The 24,341-nt window shown below is 45.5% G+C and overlaps 1 protein-coding gene across 1 annotated transcript in view; it reads left to right on the forward strand.

Annotated features, from left to right (window-relative positions):
- EVA1A (eva-1 homolog A, regulator of programmed cell death) overlaps positions 1–24,341 on the forward strand; it is a 323,709-nt gene that overhangs the window by 297,528 nt on the left and 1,840 nt on the right. Inside the window, exons 6-7 of the mRNA XM_025208589.1 lie at positions 5,340–5,504; positions 12,688–12,858. Of these exons, the coding sequence (XP_025064374.1) occupies positions 5,340–5,504; positions 12,688–12,858 (336 nt within the window). The remainder of the gene's footprint in view (positions 1–5,339; positions 5,505–12,687; positions 12,859–24,341) is intronic.

The following is a 24,341-nucleotide window of genomic DNA, read 5'->3' on the forward strand; positions in this document are numbered from 1 at the left end:
GAGTGATGCAAGTGGTCTCCTTTACCTCTAAGAGAGCGTGTGGCATGGTAAGCAGAATATGGTCCTCAATTGGTACTGGGCACAGAGAACCAAAAAAGCTCCATGAGCTCTGGTTACTATTATTCACAGTAAACATGCCACATAAATGCATTATCAAAGACATAGTGTTCTTACATGCCTGTGTTTTTTCCCCCTTGCATTGTGTTTTTCTTGTGCAGTGCAGTGGCATACTTGCACTAAAACCCAGATTATGCTGAATGACTACTTACTGGATTTTCTTTGGCAGCAAGTAAATCACTTTTAATGTCATGGTTTTGAGAAGTCACATCGCCTACATGTGCACAAGAGAAGCATTTAAACAGGCTAACAGGGCATGTTTACATGCTCATTAATGCACCATAGTTACTGCACATTAAGTTTAGTACTTAACTAATTGAGTACTAAATCAGCGTGCAGTAAGTCATGTTACTGTGCAGTAGCACCGGCGCATGGGTTTTTAGTGACGCTTACTGCACAGTAGCATATTAGCATGGTTTTTGCCCGGCACACTACTGCTCAGTCTTATTAGGTTACCGTGCAGTTAGCGTCTTGCTTAGATGTGCCCCAAAAGTATCATTTAAGGACTCCTAATGCATGAAATATCCCTTTTTTGTCTCAAGACTTTATAATTTAAAGGTTCAAACTTCAATTTCTCAGAACAGCCCTTCAGTTCTGAAAAAATTCATGTTGGCCATTTATCCACAGTAGATGTGTTTCATTCTCTAAAAAACATGTTGAGCTGTAATTGTTGTTGGCCACAGCCTGCCCAAATAACGAGTCGGTTGCAATTTTCTTCTGTGAAGGAGTCACATGTTGTTCAGATCACACTGTACCTAAAATATTAGCAGCAGGATTTGTTTAATGTTCTGCTGGAGCTGTTGTAATGACACTGAACTTGCAGAGCAAACAGCATGGGCTGGAAACGCAAAAATGAGCATGTGGTAGAGACCTGGACGGCGACCAACCTAGCCAGGGCTGCGTGATTTAGGGATGAACTCTCCGGGTGCTTTCTTCCCTTTGCCCAGTGCCTGTGTACTGGGAAAATGAAGATGAAATTATTGGGCAGGTGGGCCAGGGACTGCGCTCGATAACCCAGGGGTGCCTTCCACCTCTCTAGCTGGTGTTCCCATATGAGGTTTGATCTTTATCTTCAAACCCCTTTGCAGGATCACCCCAGAGTTTTTGGGTGCACGCTCCCATAATTTGGGGGTGGTGCTCAGATAACGAGGCTGTTGGGCACCGTGTGTGGAAACAAACAGACCAAGAGGACAAATCTGACTCCTGTTACCAGGCCCATAACCTACGGACCACTCCCTCACAGAGCCACTCAGTTTTTCTCCGGGTTTTACACATAGGACCCACTGGTACCAAAATATTCCCGTCTTTGACCTGGTATCACATTTTCTCTCCTGATCTTTCCAGTATATAAAGCTTATTCTGCTTGTTTTGTTGGCTGGCCTGCTTGTCCTACTGGTGGACTGAACTTCTCAAACATAGCACATGCTATGTCTTTTTAGGACCCGCACTGCAAATAATGATAAGTATAACATCAGAGGCACTTTTAATGACATGTTCAAAATATATTTCTTACAGCTCCCATGGCCAAATTAGCTCTTCCCCCTCTTGTGAGAACTACAGGATGGGTTTCAAAGGCACCAGATGTTTTAATTTTTCTTGCACAGTTGACTGAAATACAGGAACCAACTGGAAATTGCTTGGAGACTGCACTTATGTGGGCCTTTCAGTTTTATTTTCTTTTAAACTCAGGCTATCTCTGCTGTTTGTCAGGATGTTATCTGAGTAGCAGATCAATTAGAACAAGAGTGGATGTTACATATTGAGTCACCAGGTCCAGCCCTTTCCAGCAGAGACCGTTTCCTAAGAGCACTAGAAGAAATATGGCCCAGTGATTAATTTGGTTGTTAACCTGTGTTTGATTCCTGGCTCCATCACAGATTTCCTTTATGGGACTGGACAGGTCCTGGCCAGAATTTTAAAGGTATAAAGATGCAGATAAGCACGTCATGGGATTTTCAAAGCCTCTGAATATCCAGTTCACACTGAAAATCAGTGGGCATTAAGCATCTGGGTGCTTTTGAAAATCCTGCTTGGCGCTTACTTATCTTTAGATACCTGAATGCCTTTGGCAGTCTGGCTGTTAGTCTCCTAGCTGCTCTCTTCCTTAGCTGTAGCAAGGAGATCAGGACCTCTTCCTACCTTGCAGGGGTGCTGAGAGGATAAATACATTATGGACTGTAAGGGGTGTATTTGGTAGCCAATGTGTGTGTTGGTCTGAGACAAGAAGACATACAAAAAACTAGAACTCGTGGTTCCAAAATGATCCCTTTTATTAGACCAACTGGGAAATCGCAAGGACAATTTTCTTGCAATTTTCCAGTTGGTCTAATACAAGGTATCGTGTTGGAACCAAGAGTTCTAGTTTTCTGTATGTCTTACAGACTGTAAGGCACTCGGATACTATGGTGATGGGGACCATCTCCTGTAGGCAGATAATCAGCTTGAAGTAATAGGGCCCCCCAACTTCCCTGGAGAGATTACTGATCAGTTGTTGGCTGCTTCAGTGAGACTCTGCTCCCTCCAGAAGAAAGCTAACTTTTATTTATTAGAGTTAAGAGTTGTGCAACTATCTCATGCATTGGAGAGAGTAGCTGTGGTAGAGATTTTGATGCCTTTGTATTTAAGTCCTTGATTTTCAGAAGCTGCTGACTTGTTATCATCTGGAAATGTCTCATTTAACATGTAGAAAGCAGGGTAGGTTTGTACCTTGCAGAATAACTAAATTGGAGATATATGTAGAACATATGTTTGTGAGCCCAAATGAACTTCATCATTTAACATGTGTTAGATTTGGCACTAGATGCATTTTGATAGTCTGTGTGTGTGTCGGGAGAACATCTTTAAACCAGCACATATCCTAGACTTTGTTCCCACTCCAGTATTTGATATTCCTCTGGCTTCTGTTTAGCTCCCATCAGGGCATATACTTCCTTTGCTGAATTCTCCTCAGAGAGCTCTTGCCAATTCAGGTTTCTTGAGAAATGGCTGTGCCAGCCTGTTCCTATTCAGAAGCTATTTTCTTTAAAAAGTCTGTTTCCTGACCTGGTACAACTCTAATAAGGCTAGAATTGTAGTGCCGATGTCTTGACAGCCAAGCAGGGAAGGGGAGTCAGTAAATATAGTTTTATTATTCAGCCTCAGCAGACTGTAAGTACAATGCAGGGTCAGCCAAGAGGACTGGATCACTTCTTGACCCCTAACATTTGTAGCTGGGCAAGTTAAATAATGACCAGGGCAATCAGATCTTATGCTTCAGGGTGTTAGCTGATGGCCTCCATGGGTCAGGAAGGAGTTGTCCTCCTCATTCAAAGTTTCACACTCTGCCAAGTCTTCTTCCACATGCCTCCTCCTCAGGATGCGCAGCCAAAATGGCCATTTTGTCTTAATTTTCATCACAAAGACAACACAGGCATTGTGCTTTTTGATGGAGACTTTGTCTGTTCACGTTTTGTTATTCTCTTACCCTAAGATCAGATCTTCTGACCAAAAGTATTTGGCTGCTCTCTTCCTATCAAAGCGTGTTATCCTCTGGAGCAATGTATGTGTTGGCTGCTACTGGAGACAGAAAGCCAGGCCAAATGAGCCGGCATGCTAAGGTTTATGTGGCAAAAGCCAGTTTACTGTGGTTTCACACCCTCAGCTGGCATAAATCAAGATAGCTCCTTTGGCTTTGAGGCTGCACTGACTTAGGGCAGAGGATCTGTCCCAGTAACTGTAAGAGGTGAATACTGTGGTGTTTATATGATTTGCCTTGGCCTAAAGCAGGAAACTGAAGAGATGATTGTTTTGGAGTCACCGCTGCTGATACCGTACCTAGCTTTAAACTATGTAACTCAAGTGTTACTAGCAGTGCAGCATTGTGCATAGCATGGGCGAACCGATCAAGTGTTCACACAGCTGCTTGAACTGATTTTGCAGGCTGTGCAGCTATGGCAGCTCCACCACTAGTAAGATGAATCCCCTGAGCTAGGTGATTTAAAGCTTGCTTGGTCAGGTCTCCAACAGCTGGAATCATTGCACTGTGCACTGTCTGGTTTGTAATTGAACCAATGAATGATTCCCATTTAAAAAAAAAAAATCGTCAGCGTCTCTCTCAGGGACAGACATTCAAAAAGCCCGAGCAGCAGCAGCAGCAGGCAGGGAGGTCAGGGTGCTCGTGCCCAGCACAGGTGCGGTTCCAGCCAGCACTGCACTGGGGGAGAGAGCGGAGCCTGCCTTATCCCCCACCGGGGCTCTGAGCCTCAGCCTGAGCTTCCAGCTCCAGTGCTGGAGCCAGGTATTTCCCCCACTCCCTGCCATGCAGTCCTGCACTGGCACTCTGCTGGGAGTGGAGGGAGCCCTGCCCCTGCTTCCCCGCAGAGTGCAGCATGGGGCTTCTCCATCAGAGAGTGAGTTGCAGGTGTGGTGCAGAGCTGCAGGGATAGAAGTGGTTGGGCAGGCTGTGCGGGGCTGCACTCCTCAGCTAGAGAGTAGAGGAAAGGGGCCAGCCCTGCTGTGGAGAAGAGAGCCCTGCCCAGCCCAGCCCAGAGAGCATGCTGGGATGCTGGGGGTCTCTGGTTTAGCTTAAACCAGCAAGGAGTCTGGGATAGACATTGCATAAACTGGTTTGAGCCAAATCAGTTAAGTCTGATACTACATTCAAGCAGGTTTATCTCAAATCAGTTTTGGCCATTTTGAAACTGGTTTATGTGCACTGAATGTCTGTTCTGTTACAGGTTTAAACCAGTTTCTGATCACTTAAACCAGTTTATGTGTAATGCCTGTCCCTAGCCTCACTGTTATTCACCTCCCTCCCAAGGAGCTGTGGGTCTCAACTTCAGTGAGAAGCATTGACCTGAACAGTGTCATTGCAATGTGGAAGACACAGAAATACAATACATCCTTTTTATTTATAGATGCCAAGAGATGTCAAGATATCAAGGGACTTGCCACCCCAAAGATCTTGTTTTTCCCATCTAAACACTAAGACAAATCTTGAGACTGAATATATTCATTATAAATAAGGTGAGATCTTAATGAGTTCAGAGCACCTTGTATCCTAATCTCAAATCTCTCTGCTTAGGCATTTAGAGTGCACACATTATGGTGATAAATGAGTGTCTCCCTGGTCTGCTTACAGTATAATTACCGGTTGCGTCTGTAGCATAACGCAATAACTCAGTTTATTACCAGCTGAAATAACCCATCCTAACAATTGTGTTTCACTTCTGCTTCTCTTTCAGTTCCCAAGAAGCTTCTGCAGGAAACCCAGCCAAAACAAACCCACCACCGAGGAATTCAGCAACCGCATTTTCCACAGCAGCCAAGAGTGCACGATCCTAACGTTATAGGGGACGGTGTGTTCTTTTCCGATGCTTCTTCTCCCATTATAAAGAGCACTCTGCCAGGTAGCTATGGCTATTACAACACTGACCCAAACGTTATTGCAGTGATGACAATGATAAGAGTCCTTATTAATGAATGCGAAATAAGAGAATCCGTTTTCATGTATTTGTGTTGTTCAAATGCCCCACCCCTTTCTCAGCACTGGAATCACTGTTGTTGTGTCGTAACGCAAGTAAGGAGCTCCTGATTTTGTGGGTGAATGAGTTCATTGGACAGGTAATAGCATAGTCTGTGTAAGTCAGCAAAGTACAGTCATTTCTGCACAACTTTAAGGTCTGATCTTATTACTTTTAAAGTTAAGGACAGAGTTCCCATTTACTTCAGCAGTGAGATTAGAGTTATGGCAATGTGCATATATCTATATCCCAAGATGCTTTACACATTTATCTAGTACAATTGCAGAGATAAGGAAAGAATGAGAAAGTAAGAGGTTCATGCAAGTGAGAAGAGATAAGCTTCTAACTGAGCTTGGAAATGGGGTACAGGTTCTGTGAGGGGCAAAGCAGAGATGTGTGGAGAATGGATTTCTTTTGGTTCAGTGATGGAACTGAAAAATTGAAAAAAAAGAAGTCCTTTTGGATTGAACTAATGAAACAAAAAACTCAAGAAAAAGTATTTTAGGTGATCCAAAATACATTCTACTTCTACCTAAAGTGAATCATTTTGTTTGGCGTTCTGTTTTTAATCCTTTTTAAAAAGTGTAGGTGAATTTGCAGAAAAAATTGATGTAAAAGTCAAAATGTTGCATTTTGCAGATGTCAACAAGAAATGTTTGGACTTTCTGGACAGTTGTTTCCTTTTACTTCAGCCAAATGATTTATCAACTTTGACCCATATTCACAAATAGTTCTGCTCATGTTGAAACTGCATTTTCCAATGAATCTCTTGAAAAAATGTTGTCTAGCTCTAGTAATAAAGGCAAAAGACAGGGCAGAGCGGCACCTTAAGACTAACTAGATGTGAGAGCCATGGGCTTTCATAGACAACAACCCACTTCATCAGATACTCACTGAAGTCGGTTGTTGCCTGTAAATGCTCATGTCTCTCTCAACCAGTTTGTCCCTAAGGTGGCACCTTGCCCTGACTTTAAATTAATATGGGCTAGCCACCTGTCTGCAAAAATCAAGTAATCCTGTTTCAACAATATGATGCTACAAAGGGGGAGGCAGTGGGCATGAAAGGCTGCCAGTGATAGACAAATGGATTTGAGAAAGACACAATCTCTAGGGTAGGCATGGAAGTAAGTGAACCAGAATCGAATGAATGGCAAGCTTGTGGAGAGGTTTGAAGATACTGTATAGCAGCCAATGGCTGTTTCATGGTGTGTTTTTGTTGCAGAAGGATAGGTTCCCCCCCTCTGTTGTAACCACAGTGGCTTTTTCTGCCTTCACCATCTATGACTGTACTGTCCGACAGATTAGAAAACCCGGTCTGTGACTTCAGGTTGCTCGTTGCTGGAGTGCAGAGTACTCTGATAACCATTCATTTAGGAACTTGGTTGATTTTTTTAAGACCTGTCTTTCTTTCTCTCAGAGCAGGGGAGAAAGAAACGTGAAATTCCTCTTACAATTCCACTGGGGAGGTTGTTCTTCATTCCCCGTCCAACAAGGCACTTGCATTGTGTTTTGTTGTTTGTGCAGAGTGGATGGAGCCCAGCAAATCCATATCTCTTCTGAGCTTTTGCCAGCCAATCTCATACACAGCACACAAGTTGGTGGAGCCCGAGCAAGGGGAGTCTTGGTCCTACTGAGATCCAGCAAATTCCAATTATGAACATAGTGAAAATGTAGGAGATGAAGTAGGGGAGCCGATGATGGAGGGGAGCTATAGATGGAAGGAAAACTTAGGGAGAATGGAGTGGTTACGGAGGTTGCAGCCGCCTACTACTGTCCCCAGCTCCAAATCACAAGTCAGAAGACCTGAACTGCTGTCATTCATCTATACCATTAGGAAGTTTAATGGGCACTGCTCCTGATAGAACAACCCTAGTTCTGAGGCAAAGCAATCCTCAATTATTGTCAGAGGAAGAGTGACTTCCTATCATGATATATCATAGAATGACCATGTTGTGTGGGTGCAGGGAAGCACCACAATGCGGTGAGGCATCTACTCTGCTCAAAGGATAGGTCTCAGAGGCTGCCAAATACATTCATTAGCCATCCAGAATATCTCCCAATATTGTCATGAGTTCTGAGCTGCTGGGAAACTGGATTCAATAGTGGGGTAGAGACAATCATGAACGACAGTCATCTTCGGCTGCAAGGGATTGCTGAAGAAGTTTTCATTTTGGAAATGAAATGGGAGGATCCTATTTGTCGGCTCAATCAGCGATGCCATCTGCTCCACTTGCATCAAGTACAGCTCCTACAGAATACAGACGGAGGTGATTGCTACACAGCATGTGATGGTCCTGCTCCCCGCTATATGTCATAGCTGATTAGTGGTATGATTATCTGTTAGCATGGCTTGTGCCCATCAGTTTAGTTATCGCTAAAGACTAAACCTCTGGGATTGCAGTGTTTGAGCTTGAACACAGATCCTGTACCTCCATAAGTGGGACACTGGGGAAAGGATGGAGGGAAAGGGTAGAGAACACATGGCAAACAGCATGTCATATCCCCAGGCCACAGGATTAGTGCTCAGTTACCAACTGCGGTGTCTAATCGTGTTCTGCCCATCCCATATGCCTGCCAGTGGTTCACTAATCACTGTGTGAGAGCCTTGGCTATGGGAAGAATCTTCTCATAGGCTAGAATGTGCTGCTGCATTTAGGAGAGAAGATTAAATGATTTTGGCTTGTGTAGCTTAGCAAAACTGAAGGTGGAGAGGGGATATATTTACTCTGTATAAAGACATTGGTGGGGTGAATGCTAGGAAGGGAGAAAGGCTGTTAAAGCTGAAGGCCAATGTTGACCCAAGATTGAATGAGTACATGCTGGCTGTTAAGAGATTTAGACTGGAAACTAAGCTTAAAACTTACAATTTTTTGGAATGGTCATCAGAGCAAAGTGGTGGAGGTGGGGAAATGGAATTGTTTTGGGAAGGGATAGTATTAATTCCTTTTTAAGTTTTGGAAGGGATAGTATGATAGGACTGACATGCTCTTGGACTAGGAAGCAGAGCATGTGATAGGTGGCTTTGAGTGTTTAGTAATCCTCTAAAGGGACTGAAAGGAAACTTGATGTCTGTATGGGTTGCTGCATGTATGGGAAGTGTCCAGTGATACTATGCTTTAGGCCTTCTGGTTTTTCTATAAAGGCATTGTTTGATGTCAGGGATTTTTTCCACCTGCCTCTGAAGCCCTGAACATTAGCTATGGTTGGAGCTGCAGTTTGGCTTGTGTGCCTTGCTGCTCCAAACAGTAGCTGGAAACCTCTCAGATGCCTGGTGGGTCTTGTTCATGTACAGAGACATAGAGGCCACCTGATGAGCAGTCAGGAAAGTCTTTTCATAGATTTCATAGACATTAGGGCTGGAAGGGACCTTGGGAGATCATCGAGTCCAGCCCCCTGCCCCAAGGGCTGGAAGTCAGTTAGGGTCAAAGGATCTCAGCAAGATAAGCGTCCAAAAGCTTCTTAAAGGAGTCCAGAGGAGGTGCTTGCACCACCTCTGGAAAGCATCTATTCCAGGCCTTGGGGACTCGGGCAGTAAAGAAGTTTTTCCTTATGTCCAGCCTAAAATGGTCTTAGAGGAGTTTGTGACCGTTGGACCTTATCATCCTTTGGGGTGCTCTGGTGAACAGGCATTCCTCCAGATCCTGATGCACATCCCTGATGTACTTATAGGCTGCCACCAAGTCAGCCCTGGGCCTGCACTTCTCCAGACTGAAGATTCCCATGGCTCTCAGCCTCTCTTCATAAGGCCTATTCTCTTGCCCTCTGATCTTGTGCGTGGCTCTCCTCTGGACTCGCTCAAGCTTCTCCACATCCTTCTTGAATTGTAGAGCCCAGAATTGGATGCAGTACTCCAGCTGTGGCCTCACCAAGGCTGAGTACAGCCTCCGGAGGATGACATCCCGAGATTTACTTGAGAAGCATCTATGGATGCAAGCCAGAGTTTGGTTTGCTTTACGAGCTGCGACATCACATTGGTGGCTCATGTTCATCTCGTGGTCAGGCATGACCCACAAGTCTCTTTCGGCCATGGTGCTAGTGAATGTAGCACTGCTGAGCCTATAAGTGTGTTGTGGTATTTTTTTCCCAAGGTGCAGTACCTTACATCTGTCGGTATTGAATATCATCAGGTTTGTATCTGCCCACTTTCGAGCCTATTCAAGTCAGCCTGGATCACCAGCCTATCCTCAGGTGTGGATGCTATGCCCCAAACTTTGGTGTCAATGGCAAACTTGGCCAGTCCACTTTTGACACCAGTATCCACATCATTGATAAAGATGTTAAAGAGAACAGGTCCAAGGACGGAGCCTTGGGGGATGCCACTGGTCATGGAGCCCCATGATGATTTGCTTCCGTTGGCCACCACTCTCTGAGTCAGGTCTCGGAGCCAATTTCTTAGCCATCAGACTGTGATGTAGCCAAGGCCACAGTTGGCCAATTTTTGCAAGAGGAGATTGTGGGACACCAGATCAAAGGCTATTTCAAACTCCAGATATATGATGTCAATCTCTTCTCTCATGTCTAGGTGATAGGTCACCTGGTCATAGAAGGAGATGAGATTGGTCAGGCAAGACCTACCCACAACAAACCCGTGCTGGCTATCCTTCAGGATGTTGCCATCAGCCAGCTTGTCAAGAATGGTCTCTTTGATGATTTTTTTCCAGAATCTTTCCAGGGATTGAGGTCAAGCTGATTGGCCTGTGCTTTCCCGGCTCTACTTTCTTCCCTTTCTTGAAGATGGGCACCACATTGGCTTTCCCCCAGATGAGTTGCTAAGGGCTGTTGGGATGTTTGCCCTCCTTTGTAGGATCAGGTTGTGGTCCTCTTCCCATGATCACCTAAGGGGGTAGTCACACATTTGCTTGCATTGGTTGCAAATCACTGAGATGTCATGACCTATTAAAATTATTGCATATTAAAGTTAGTATGTTAGATAGCCTTCACTCAAAAGGGAACAACTTTGCAATGTCACAATAACACTTAACACATGCTAAATTGCTTGAATATATACTTCCTCATGTTTTAACAGCATGTAGTAAATATTAAGTTGAATGTGTGACGCGACTCATGTACTTTAGCTTAATGGATTCTTCCCCTTTTCTGTGGCCAAAGCCTTGGTGGCATCTGTCTTTGCTTTTTGCCTCTGGCATGGCTTAGGTCTTTTTAGAAGATGTTCTGGGGCTGCAGTATGTGAAAGGGCCTGGAGTGTATGAGTTTTTCTTTATTTTTTTGGTTGGGTATTTTTTTAATGGTTGCCTATGAATACAGGGGACTGAGACTTTATGGCCTGGGGGGCCTCTTCTAGTGCAAGGATTCTGTGTTCCTAGAGAAATCCTCGCCCCCTTAACTAAAAACACAAGACGTCACACCAGGAAGGAGACCATTGAAACACTTCTACACTGTCTCCGGAAGACCTTTCTCTTCTTTAAATCCATCTTTAACTTTCAACCTCTGCTCTGATTCCTGAAAATTATCATCAGCGGGCACTGGCGAGGCAAGTGGTGAGCTGTGGCTTCCATTGTTCTCCTAAACTCCCCTCAGTTCATTGCCTCATCTTCCAACCCGTCTGCCACCCGGCTTGCCAGTTTTCTCCACCTGTTGCGCTCTGATAGACGGCACGTTCTCTGGGACAAGGACGGGCTTTGTTACTTGTGTGAACTGTGGCTGAAACAACAACAGGGGCTTGTTCTTGGACTGGAGTTCCTAGAGCTTGCCGTGATGGAGATAATGATGCAAAATGAAAGTTATCCTGTACTCGCATCTTCCCTTGTCTCCTACATTCATCTCAGTCACAGGGTAGCTAGTTCAAAGCATCACCTTGGCTCCACAGTTTTCCACTGTTGGAGTTGGAACAGAACCTAAGATCCCTGATAGCCAGTCCCACATGCTGATTAGACATAACCAAAGCTCGAACCATACAATAAAGATACAGTGCCACACACACGTTCGCCACTTGCTCCATCACTATCCAATATCACTTTACCTTAATCTGATGCCTAAATTGCTATCGTTGCCTAGGGGGTCTGTACAGCTTCCATGCACGTGTGGTGCAATGTAACTATTTGCCTTGGAGGTAAGGGCTGCAAACACACATACAGTGTCAGCACGCAAATACAGATTTTCCCGTGCTGCACCCTGGAGTGGGAAGTGCCTTTGCTTATGTAGCTTGTGATTTTTCGTAGAATTGTTCGTTTCCTGAACTTGATACCTACAGATAAGTGGAAGCCAGATGCAAGTGCCAGCAACTGTGTGCTGTTTCTTCTCTGCCAAGACCAGATGCACAGGCGAAAGGGATCTGAAAAGTGGTAGTAGCGTCCCTATGTGCTTATGTGACCTGTACGCCATGTGCTGACTTTTTAATGTGTTTAAAACAATGAGTATTTTGCAATTGGCTGCGGCGTCTGCCAGCAGATCAAGGTACAGTGAGTGCTCAACAGTGATCTGATAAGGTTTGAAAGGGTCTCTTTCAGTCTCCTGGAATTAGCCGCCTTCTCAGCTCCAGTCTTCAACAAATAAAATCAAATCATTAACCCATGTTCACTCACCTCTCTGAAGGGGAAATTATGTCTGGGCGAAACACAATGAGAGTGTGCTTTTGAAGGAAGTCATAAATGCAGGCAATGATCCGCCCTTCCCTTAAGGAGGCTGGAGAGAAAGCAGCGCTGTTTGCCAGGTGTAGCTCACTCTAGGATTACAGGGAGATACAGTGGAGCGCTGCCGACCCTGCCTGTGTTTTGTGCGCTGAGTTATTACAAGCTGAGTGGAACCCCAGCATTGATAAAGGCTCCTTTGATTTACAAAAATGAAAAGCAACTTGATTATAGATTTGCTCTAAAGCATGCGGGTGTGTCTGACTGGGGACACGAAAGAGCAGGAGATGGGAGAGGCGATGCTGCCTGGTTGCAAGCATAGAAGCTGCCGTGCCCGTCTGGCGTAGAGTCAGGCAAAGTTAACTGAGAAGGTGTAAGCTGCCAAACCTGGGTGGCATTTTCGGTTCTGAGTACAGAAGCAGATTCTGTGGCGTTGGGACGGATGGGAATTTATCCCTCATTTGTTTTCTGTTCCAAAACAGAGAAGAAGAAAGGGAGGTCTGCTACCTTCTACCCACCGGACTACAGCCCCGTGCTGCTTCCCGTGGATGAGACACAAGAGCTGGTGTTCAACAGCAGCATGGAGCCTGCGGGCATTAGCACGGAGATGGCACTGCTCAGCAACATCCTAGCAGCTTATTCATTCATCACAGGTAGGTCACATACCTGCTGTTTCCATGGGCTGTCGTGACGTTGGGATTGCACCACTGGAACCGCCGGCAGTATCTGCTGCCCCTTTCTCCCTCTGGTTTATTTTTCCGTTCATCTCGCAGCAGGTTTTCCCTTGAAAGACCTGCCAGAAATAGCTGTAGCAGAGAGGGTGATGGTATATAACAGGCTTAATTGTGCTCTGACTTCCCTTGGACTTGCTCACATCTGAAGTTAAATACAGTGTAATCTTATATGCGGTATTATTTCTAATGCTTCATTTTCCTTGAGATCAAAGGCAGGCGCATTAAGGAGGCAAGCTTGTTGTCTTGTAATTTGGAAAATGAGCAACATTTAGATCATTACCCTGCTTGAGAGTATTTGGCTTATCTTCAGTTGAAGCGTGAAGATGAAGTAACTTGAGATTCTGCTTGACTATGTCTTTAAATCTCATTTAGGGTGAGATTTCCTTGGATCACAGCTTTCATCCACATGTGTCTTTCATGTGAGACAGGAACTTTCTTCCACTTGCATTGATTTTAAAGTGTCTCTCTCTCCAAGGAGACTGTGAGCCTGAGTTATTACTTCGACTTCACCAGAAGAAGCCGGGTTATGGACCTCCAGTAGCAAAAGGTCCGTTAGAAACAGGTGCTGTGGTGCAAGTTGCCCACAACTTGCCATTAGCACGAGGGAGCCCTGAGCCAGCCGGTGGCAATGCAAAGGGAGAAGGAGTTGGCCAACCTGGGGTGGAGTCAAGCTGCTAGGGCTCCTCTAGAGTTACAACTGGTGCTACGGAGCTGCTGTCTTGAAGAGGCGAATTGTGCTCCCCATGAGGTTGCACTGCAGAGGCAGGGAATGCGGTCGGGGGCATGGGGAACTAAAGTGACTTGCTCAAAGTCGGGAATAAAACATAGACTTGCCTAAGCCTATGCAGCTTTTCTGAAGCTACAGAGAAAGTCTGTGAAAAAGTATGGATTTGAGCTTAAGGCTCCCAAGCTTCTAACTGCTAAACCATCTTTTTTCTCATCTTGCCTCTTTCCTTCCTTGTGCTTTGCCAAGGTATATATGGTGGTTGCCAGACATGTGAAATCCAGATTTGTGGGTACTGGGTTTCTTTCTGCCTAGACAACTGTCCATCCTATCTCTTTGCAGCCAAGGCTAGGTACAGACGTTGTACTTATCATGCATTAAATGCACAGAAATCACTTTACAACTGTAACAGAACAGATGTTCATGGCACATAAAGCACTGTATCCTGCTCTATGTTAACTCTGAATGGGAGTGGTTTCAGACTAAAGCACTTTAGGCTAGCGTGCTTTTTTGAACATCTGTACCACATCTCATCCCAAGTAGGTCGCATTCCCCCAACATCCCAGGGTGTCCCTTGCTGAGCAGCTTGCTAGCCTCAGCTGGTGCTTGTTTGCTGTGGGCAAGCACTGGCCCAGCCCCACCCCTGGGCTATCACAGAGGACAGAAAAGGCACTGTCTCCTCTCTGCATGGCTGAGTGGGGGGTGGTGGGACGAAGCCTCCCTGCTGCACGGGCTCCCCAGATCCCAGATTTCTGGGTTGAGTCTTGCAGGAGGCTGGACTGGGTCAGTACAACAGGGGCACTCCCTCCTTCCCTCTTCCCCTGAGTGTCTTGACAGATGCAGCATGGGGCTGCCCAGCTCAGCTTTTTGCCACGCCAGGAACTGGGAGTGGGGGAAAGGAGCCCCCTTTCCTTGTGAACCCGACCTGATCCCCCAAGACCCAAACCAGCCTGGGCAGGGGGGAGGTGTGCACAGCAGGGGAGCTCCCTCCCCACTCCCACCCCAGCCTTTTGATAGCTGCAGCCAAGAGTTGCATCATGGGGCTACCTGGCTCGGCTTTTCACTGCATAGAGAACTGGGGGTTGGGGAAGGGAGCCCTCATGCCCCACCCCACAATTGCTGGGTTGGGTCTTGGGTGGGTCTGAGCTGGGTCCGTGCAGCAGGGGAGCTCCGTCCCCAGTTTCCGGCATGGCAAAAAGCCAGGCAGCCCTGTACTATAGCTGTCAAAAGGCTGGGGTGGAGCGGGGAGGGAGCCCCCTGCTGCACAGATCTGGCCTGCCCCCCACCCCAGACCTGACCCAGCAAGCTGTGGGGGTCCTGCATGGCATGGGGGCTCCATTGTGCCCCCCCAAGCCACTAATGGGAAGCGGGGCAGGGATGGGAAGACGGGGTGCTCCAGCAAGAGCTCCCCCAGCCTGCTGACCTTGGCCAGTGTGGGCAGGCTGTGAGGCCCTCCCATCCAATAGCTAACGTCTGCTCAGTTTGCTTCCATTCTAACTTATAGCGCTTTAAGTAAAGCACGAGAGAGCACGTCCGCCAGGGGCTTGTTAAGATCTGTACTTAGCCTTAGAGACCATCTCTGCTGGACTCTGAACCTTATTAAGGAACTGGTATAAAATCAGGTTTCTGCTTAATAGGAATTAAACCTGCTTCTAAACAAGAGCTTAGAAACATATTGATAATGGACTACTACTTTGCATCACCGCGGCACTTCAATTTGAAGAGCTGACAGCATTTTGCAAATATGAATGAGCTGTCAAGAAAGATGCACTCCAGCCACAAACCTTGGCCCATAACTGAATCTCCCCTCCCACCCTTCGTTTCTGGCAGAGGTGATTTCAGGGTTCGGTTCATGATGAGAGAAAACAGACATAAACATTTTGAATCATGGTCTACACTTTACTAAACTTTGGAAATGGTCAGACCTGGGGATCTGGCTGGGAAGTATCTCTATTTCCAGCAACTCTCCTATAAATTAAGTTAATATTGACGGTGCCATTTTATACATGGGGAGCAGGCCCCAGGAGTTGAAGTGCCTCAACCATCACAGAGTTGGGATTAGTGCTCAGGTCTTTGACTCTACTTGAAAGCACCGCGGGCTGTGCCTTTCTCTATGGTGGAGCTGTTTGGCCCATATCTGTTTTATGGAACATGCTCACTTTTGACTGTAGTTTTATATACAATGAAATCCCACAAGGTCCCAGTCCTGGGCCAGAGACTTTTAGATAATAAATAAGGAAAGCTTTGAGTCTCTCTAATTGTGGATTCACTTTCCCAACCCCATGTTTTCCCCATCCTTGTTCAGATCAACTTCACAAAGCTAGGACCTGAAATAGTGAGGAAGTCTGACTTTCACCTCTCAGTTTTGCTCAGGATTTCAGAAAGCTGGATACCCATTTCCTCCGTTACAGTAAACAGTGGTTGTTAGATGATTATTAGTCTCAATAACGTGCACTGTAATTTAGTTGCTTAGTAAAAAAGTAAGTAATGGCTTCCTCGCGGTTCTAAAGAACAGATATCCCAACACATCTTTATCTGCTGTATATAATTTAGTCCTTTGCTTCTTGTGTGGAAGATAGATTTGGTTTAGTTTATTCCCTATAATTGAATCTTGAGCTGTTTCATTAAATTCCCAAATTACTGGTATATGAAGGCAGGGATTTAAAGACTGGCAAATGACAAGGTGCAATTTTTGTAAAAATGGAGCACTGTGAAATCACCCTCCTTCATGTGTATAAAGAGCTTTGAAGAGGTGCAGAGTTGTCTGTGTTACCCTGATCCTGGGGTCCTGTGTCTGCTCCAGGCTATGCCAGCTGTCAGAAGGGAACCGTTATGATAGCTGAGGGTATCAAGGGTGCAGGAGGGTAGAGGGCAGCTCAGGCACACCATTTTCTCTGGCCAGGCCCCCTTCCCTTGGCTATTGATCCTGGGGTAGCACCTTCAGAGGCAATGGGGGAAAAAGTGGTATAAAGAGCTTATCTTTTAATTCCAGACCACTGAGAACTCTGCCAGGTAAGAAAGTAAAGCGGCTAGTAAAGTGAGCAAAACGCTGGCTTGCATCCATAGATGCTTCTGAAGCAAATCCCAGGACGTCATTCTCCCATTGTACTCGGCCTTGGTGAGGCCACAGCTGGAGTCCTGCATCCAGTTTTGGGCTCCACAATTCAAAAAGGATGTGGAGAAGCTTGAGAGAGCCCAGAGGAGAGCCATGCACATGATCAGAGACCAGGAAAACAGACCTTATGATGAGAGGCTGAGAGCCCTGGGACTCTTCAGCCTGGAAGAGCGCAGGCTCAGGGGTGATCTGGTGGTCACCTATAAGTTTATCAGGAGTACTCACCAGGATCTGGGGGAACGTCTATTCACCAGCGTGCCCCAAGGGATGATGACGTTGAACAGTTATAAACTCCTGCAAGACCATTTCAGGCTGGACATAAGGAAGAATTTCTTTACTGTCCAAGCCCCCAAGGTCTGGAACAGCCTCCTGCCGGATGTGGTTCAAGCACCTACATTGAACACCTTCAAGAGAAATTTGGATGCTTATCTTGCTGGGATCCTATGACCCCAGCTGACTTCCTGCCCCTCGGGTGGGGGGGATGAACTCGATGATCTTCTGAGATCCCTTCCAGCCCTGGTGTCTATGAATCTATGAAATCTGTGAAAATCCTTTGGGTCCTGAATCTGCTGTGTTTAGGATGGTTTTGCATTGGTGAAGTAGTGTGTGCAAGGTCTTTCTGAGACAGCAGTACACATGCTAAGGCTCTAGGTAGCTAGGTGTTTTTAAATTTTTTTTACAACCTGACTACTTGGGTGCCCAGTCCCTTATGATGACATTTTACCTCAATCTCCACTGAACCCTGTGAGAAGTCTGGCCTCTCAGCATTTACTAATTTGAGTAAATCACTTGAGTAAAGCATCCAAAAAGTGGCAGCATATTGACTGTCTAGTCTCTTCCTGCACAAGGAGGCAGCAGCAGACGCTGGGTACTTGCACCTTTTGGCCCTTGAGGTGTCTTGCATACATGGGAGGATTAAAGAGGGATACACCGGCCATTTCCTGTGTTCTTCTGGTTGAAATCCACATCGAAGAAAGACAAAGTCCAGAATGACAGGTGATGGCTCCATCTGTACAAGTGCTTGCTACTTTTCTCATACCACATTCAGGGCAGCCAGAGTGCTTCCTTTACGTCTTTTTGCTTTGCAGCCTCAAAGGAGTGTGTATTTGTGTGTTTCATTCAACCCCAGAGAACTGTTAAAGTAATTAAAAATTGCCTATAGAAACTTGCAGGGGAAAAATGAGAATAGGAACAACGTCAGTTAGCACTGGCTCTAGGATTTGAGGGTATCAGGCAAACAAGTGTGACTTACAGCTCAGTCAGTGCAAAAGGGTGAGGGATGCTCTTAGCTCCACAATGTGTTCTTGTAGAATTAGGTTCCTAGTTACAAGGGCTGCCTGCAAACAACAGAGGGGTTTATTACAGGTCTGCTCTAAAGCCTGTTGAAATTATTACACAGAATCCAATAGCTTGGCTTTGTAATTGTGACCGAAAAACTAACAAGAAGCATAAAATCATCCCTCCTATCTGTAAAAGGACTTAAATGACCATTGTAAAGGACTTAAATGACCATTGTTCCAGTAGTGCCTGAGTGCATCCTTCGTAGCTGAGACTGGAGTGGATACAGAAAATGAACTCCTGTGTCATGCTTCGCAGTGGGGTTTCCCTGCCGGTCAGGAGCTCACTAAGAGGGAAGGCGTGAGGATGCATTCACTGCTCTGGTTTGTGCTGTATCAGTTCTGTGCACCGGGGACTTGGATCTACAGTGTTGTCAACGTATCGCTTGTGCTAACATTTCCTTTCAGTATTTATGAGGAAAATCAGCAAAGTCCACCAGAAACCATGGTATTGCACCTATACGTTAATACGTGGGTTTCACAGAAAAGATTCTGGGGAGAGTATTTTAACATCTCTTGTAAGTTGTTGGCCCTGGGATTGTTATAAAGGGCTCCCAGAGAGGCCCTTGCTGTGACATCGCTGCTACGCCAGCCCTAACCGCCTCATGAGACCTGGTAAGACCCAGCAAAGCAAACACCGTCAAGGCTGACCCTCTTACCTGGACCCTTCAACTCCCGCCTCCCCGTCCAGCTCTCTGAATGTCTGATGCTATCAGAGGAAATCAGATCTAGTAATGCACAGATTATTTTCTAGTTATTGAAACAACAGCAAGAAAAAATGAGGTTTATAATAGTAATAACAGCCTTGGCCTGGGGCATTTCCTGGGGAATTAATGCCCATCTGAGTCGGTGCTCCCAGCTAATCGTTAGTCCTCAGGAAATAGCCTCAATAATTATTGTTCCTTCGGATATTTTGTTAAATGTGCTTTTAATTTTGACTGATGCCAAACCCCTGTGACTTCCACTTGAAGGGAGAAGAGAGGAATAGCATCTTCTGGTTGTGCATAGTAAAGGCAGTGATTTAGCGGTCTTGAATCAATGATGTTTTCAGCTGCACATGCGGCCTGGAACGAGCAGCCACACGGAGCCTGTAAGAGCTACTCACTGCCAAGAAGACTGCACTGAGATCTAGGATGGGTCTCGACAAATGCAGAGGATAAGAAAGTAACCCATGGTGCCATCTGCTAGAGGGGAAGGCAGCACTTCCATGGGATGATGCTGTTACATAAGGGGATGTCCACACCATATCGCTGTTCTCATGTGCCAAACCCAGAAAGGCAGTCGTGGAGCCATTCTGCAGGTGTGCCTAACATGCTCTTGAGTATCAGCTTCTGGTGTGCTTGAGTGTGACAGAGAGAGAGACCCCCCAGAATAGTTTCACTGCCGCATTTCTACATTTGGCACAGGCGAGGAAGAGAGGTGGGCAGGGCTTGCCATGGGACACCCTTCCTCGGGAAGGCTGATTATAGACATACTCAAGGGGCAGATGGAGTATCTGCCAAATAGATATAGACACTGATTCAGCAAAGTACACTGAAGCCAATGGCATTTAAGCACATGCAAAATTTGGCTTGCTGAAGTGGCTTGCTGAACCAGGACCCTGGGGCAGCATTAAAGGATGCAAGACCAATCTGACTGTCTTTACACCCATCCCACATCCCCTTTCCACCTTCATGGTGGAAAAAATGGACCTATGTTGAGGTCTTTAGCCTGGCACTTCAGAGACCTAGGTTTGATTCCCTGCCCTGCTATCGACTTCAGGTGTGACCCAAGTCACTTAGGTGTTAGATGGGCTGATGCTGAGGGTGCTTGTGCCTAACCTGTAGGGCCCCAGATCCAGAAAGAGACTCTGCAAACCCAGGTTAGATGCCTATGTTCCCTGCACTTTAAAAATGAAGAGTCAAGCACCCAAGGCCAGGATTCACAAGAGCCAGCATAGGGGCATGGGGACACTTAAGACAATCTATACCAAACACTGGCTCCTGGGTAGGAGCAAGGCTTATGCTCTGCTCCCTGCCCCTGGTGCTGCTTCTACATTTTATCTGATGACTGTTTAAAACTAAATGTTTAAGTAGCTCCAGAGGCAGGGACAAGAACGCAAAACCCAGCCAAGGACTACAACATTGCACTTCCTCTTGCTGATTGTTCTCTCTGTGGCTCCTAAACATTTGCATTCCTTTAAGCCTAATGGCCCTACAAAGTGAGGGGTGGAGAGTACCATCAGACCAGCCTAGCCCAGAGTTTCCTAGTACTGTGATTTGCCTGCAGAGCCATCAGTCTCCACAGCCCCAAGAGAAAATGCACCACCAGTCAGTAGAGTAGTTGCAATGCAATAACCACCATCACTTGCTGATGAACGGATGCCATCTCCTGATTTGCCATCCACTGGCATGTGGACAGGCACCACCAGCTTCTGTCATATCATCTATCCAGAAGCCACTAGATCCACTCAAGTTACTTGGAGCATTAATTGATCCCCAAACAGGTCAGAGGTTCTGTATCCACTTACCAATCCCTTGAGCCATTCAGTTATCAATGATTAATTACCAGTTTGTGTTCATAGACAAAAGACCTTTCTTTTAAACTTTAAGTTTGGGTTTGAAGTCCACCCTCCTCCCTCCACATACAGACTATAAAGAAACTGCTCTGAATATATATTGCACTCCACAAATAGAAATATGCAGAGGCATGGATCTTCTCACAGCAAGGTCTATGGCCCTTTATCCATTAGCAAGAGTTTTCCTTCAATGAGTATTGATTTCTATTATTTATAATTCAGTTGCAAACAGATATTGAATGCCTTGTCTATTAGTTTCCCATGTTTTCTCATTATTTTATGTTGTCTCTTTACTATGATGTCACACACTTTTGATTTTTAACAGGTATCTTTTATGTATTGTATTTACTTGAATTAAATTGTAAGTTATTTTTTTAAGACAAGGATATCTGGCTAAACTCACCATTGTAGTGTGCCTGTGTGTGAATGCAGATGTGTAAGTTCATTGGAGCAGAGGCTGTCTTTTTGCTTTATATCTGTAATACCTTTAACAGTGGTTCTGTCAGGGACTGGGGTCTGCGATGCATAAGTATATGCATTATATTAAATATAATATATATACTAATAATAGGATTTTCAAACATGACATGATTTTAGGGCACTTCTGTGTTTGGATGCTAAACTTCAGACTGCCTAGGGGGTCCAATTTTCAGAAAATGCTAGTTACGCACCCCTTTAGTGTATCTCCAGTAAGGCATCTCATCTACACCCTTTTACTTGACCCATGGGAATGGTCATCCTCGACCGTGAGGGATCACCGCTGACAAGTAGGGCACTCAGAAGGGAACACCTCCCCAAATCATTTATCACTTATCAGAAGACAAAACCTTGGCCAGTGGTGATTTATCTGCTTCTAGAGAGGAAAACCGGAGTCTGTTTTTGTAAAAATGGTATCTTTGCTGTGCAAAAAGACCTGTTTTGGGAGAGTGCTTGCTGGGTGACTAGATTGCCTATGTGCCAGGTCTGCAGTAGGATTACAGGGAGTCCAGGCAGTGTCTTAAATACTGATAGAGTAGTAAATGTAGCTCATAACTGCCAGTGGAGCCCAAAGGTTCAGTTACCATCATCGAACCAAATGAGAGGCTGTCTGTATAGGCTGGTTCAGAGGGGGATGAATTATTGGCTAATAACCCATCCAGTTTAAGATCACTCACCAGATGGGGAAAGTAGATGGGAAAGTGCAGAAAAGAGAAGGGCAAAGGGAAACTGGCAAAAGAGGAAGAGAAACCATATGTTTTCCTTTCACTGTAGCTCCAATCTATGCTTTTTATGAAGTGTGTTAAAAGAATGATCTATGGAACTGATGCATCACATTTTTTTAAAATGAAGCCCATGTGTGTACATAAATGGAGCGATTGTAAAAGCAAGGCGTTAACCCTATTGGCCAGGCAGTTGTGCTAGTGCAGATTGGTTTTGCTCATTTCCAGGCCACGTATTAACTTGAAAGCGATGTGCAGACATGAAGTTAATGCCTGCACACAATGGTACCACACCTGGATACTGAAGTCCAAAGGCAAGTCTTGGGGGAATATGTGAGGAAGGAATCATTTTCTCTGGGCTTTGAAATCCCAGTCCTAAGGAATATTTAGTCTAATTTCCTGTTTAATATAATCACTTCATTATTTATATAGTGTCAGTGGCAGCATGTCAAGTGGGTAAAGTTGAAGTCAACTGGTGAAATCCTGGCTCTAGTTAAGTCAATGGAAGATTTCTTGGCTCTTTTCTCTCATGGTACAAACACGCTTCAATCTCTCTCCCATCTTAAAAAAATCCATTTCCCTCTAAAATTGCTGATCCTTTCTCCTTTTGCTTTCATTTCTAGGCTCACTGGATGTACTGCTTATGATGTCTGTCTGACCCCCCCAAGACTTTCTCCACCCTGGATTCCAGCCCTCGCACTCCTCTGAAACCACTTTTGTCCATCTCTTCCAAGCCGAACTCCATCCTCATTCTCCCTGACCCATCAACTTCCTTCAGTGCAGCTAACCCACGGCCTTCTTGACATCAGTTCTTTCCTGGCTTCTTTGGCTCCATTTTTCCTGGTTCTCCTCCCACTTTCCTAATGATTCCTTCAAGTGTGTCCTTTGATGGATCTTCCTCATATCCAATCCAGGTTTCTTTGCGGATAACTATGTCTTTGCTCTGCTTTTTTTCTCCATCTGTGCTTTTTCTCTGAGAAATCTTATCTGCAAGCACAAATTCAACAAGTGTTTCCAGGAGGATGACTCACGGATCTGCCTTTCCACTCCCACTCTGTCTCCGGTCCATACAAACATCATCACTTGCCTCTTCATGGGTGACCTCAATTTCAACATGCCTAAAACAGTTCTTCAGCTCCCTCACCAAAACTCCCCTTGATTCCTCCTCCTCCATTAATTTAGGACAACATCACCATCCTGTCTATCACTCAGAACTGCAACCTAGATACCACTTCAACTTGGATAGCTCTCCTGGTCCTCATGTGCAGGCTACATCGAAGTCTTGCAGTTTTATTCAGCATATCGTAGCTCTGATAAGGTCTTTCATAATCATTCACACTGCTGAAACTCTCATCTGGGCTGTCATTTCACATCTCGATGCTGCATAGGTATCTCTGGCTGTGGCAAAAGTATTCTTATCCTACCGCTATCCATCCAGAAAGGATACCACAAAGATTGTTTTCCGAGCTTATTGCTCTAAGCATCTCTTCCTGCGTGTCCCTCCAATCACTTCCTCTTTTATATTGTATCCGATACAAGTGGAGTGACTTTATAATTCCTTTTGGCACATCCCAACCCTACTCATCATCTTGTTCTCTGTTGAGAAACTGAATCCCACCTCTACATGGCTGACAGTGCCAGTCCTCATCATCCACTTGTTAATTCAAACAAGCACCTTCATGCTGTCTCTGAGGCTGTCCCTCATGCTTGGAAGTTATCCTCATGCAAAGACTCATAACACTTAAAAATCAGCCATGCTAATTCAGCCTTTAGGGTCTATGGTCACAAACCCATCCTAATTGCATTTCTAAAAAGCCCAAAGAACAAAGAAAAACCATACAGTACAGCTCCCTTAGCTCCCTCGGTACAATACAGCTCCCATGTTACACTTTGTTATATAGTATTCATCCAGTTAGCCCATCTATCATGGACAGCACAGGTAGTGCCTTTTGGTGGTCTAGACAGGAAGCCAGCATGGTTACCTTGGATAAGCAAACAAATGCCATGAATAGATAATAAGCAAAGCTCTTAATGCAAAGCTTACAATGTCAGATGTGCCACGGGGCAGAGAGAGCCTAAAGCTTTATAATAATTTCTACTCCTGGTGTGGATGATGGCATATGTGATAGAAAGGTGCATGTCATTGGCCTCTTCTCAGCTCAGATCAAGTGTAGTCCTATGCTTGCCGAGCAAGGGAAACACCGTGGCTGTGGAGGTGGTCTTCCTAGTCGCTCCCGGGGAGACCGTTCTCCTGGCATGGGGATAGTACCTGCTAAGGTGATGTAGTAAACCTCCCACTTAGCTCCTGGAGTGGGAAGGTCTTGGCTTTATGCCCACTTTATGGAAATGGGAGACTCCTCCCTAGCTTGCTCCTTGGGACCGTATGGCTGGGGGCAAGCGAAACTAGGGGGCATCTGAACCCCAAGTCTCCAGGCTTGGGCCTGCAAGTAGGATGCCCACCAAAAGTTTT

The sequence above is a fragment of the Alligator sinensis genome, unplaced genomic scaffold (assembly GCF_000455745.1).
Source record: "Alligator sinensis unplaced genomic scaffold, ASM45574v1 scaffold300_1, whole genome shotgun sequence".
Taxonomy (NCBI): domain Eukaryota; kingdom Metazoa; phylum Chordata; order Crocodylia; family Alligatoridae; genus Alligator; species Alligator sinensis.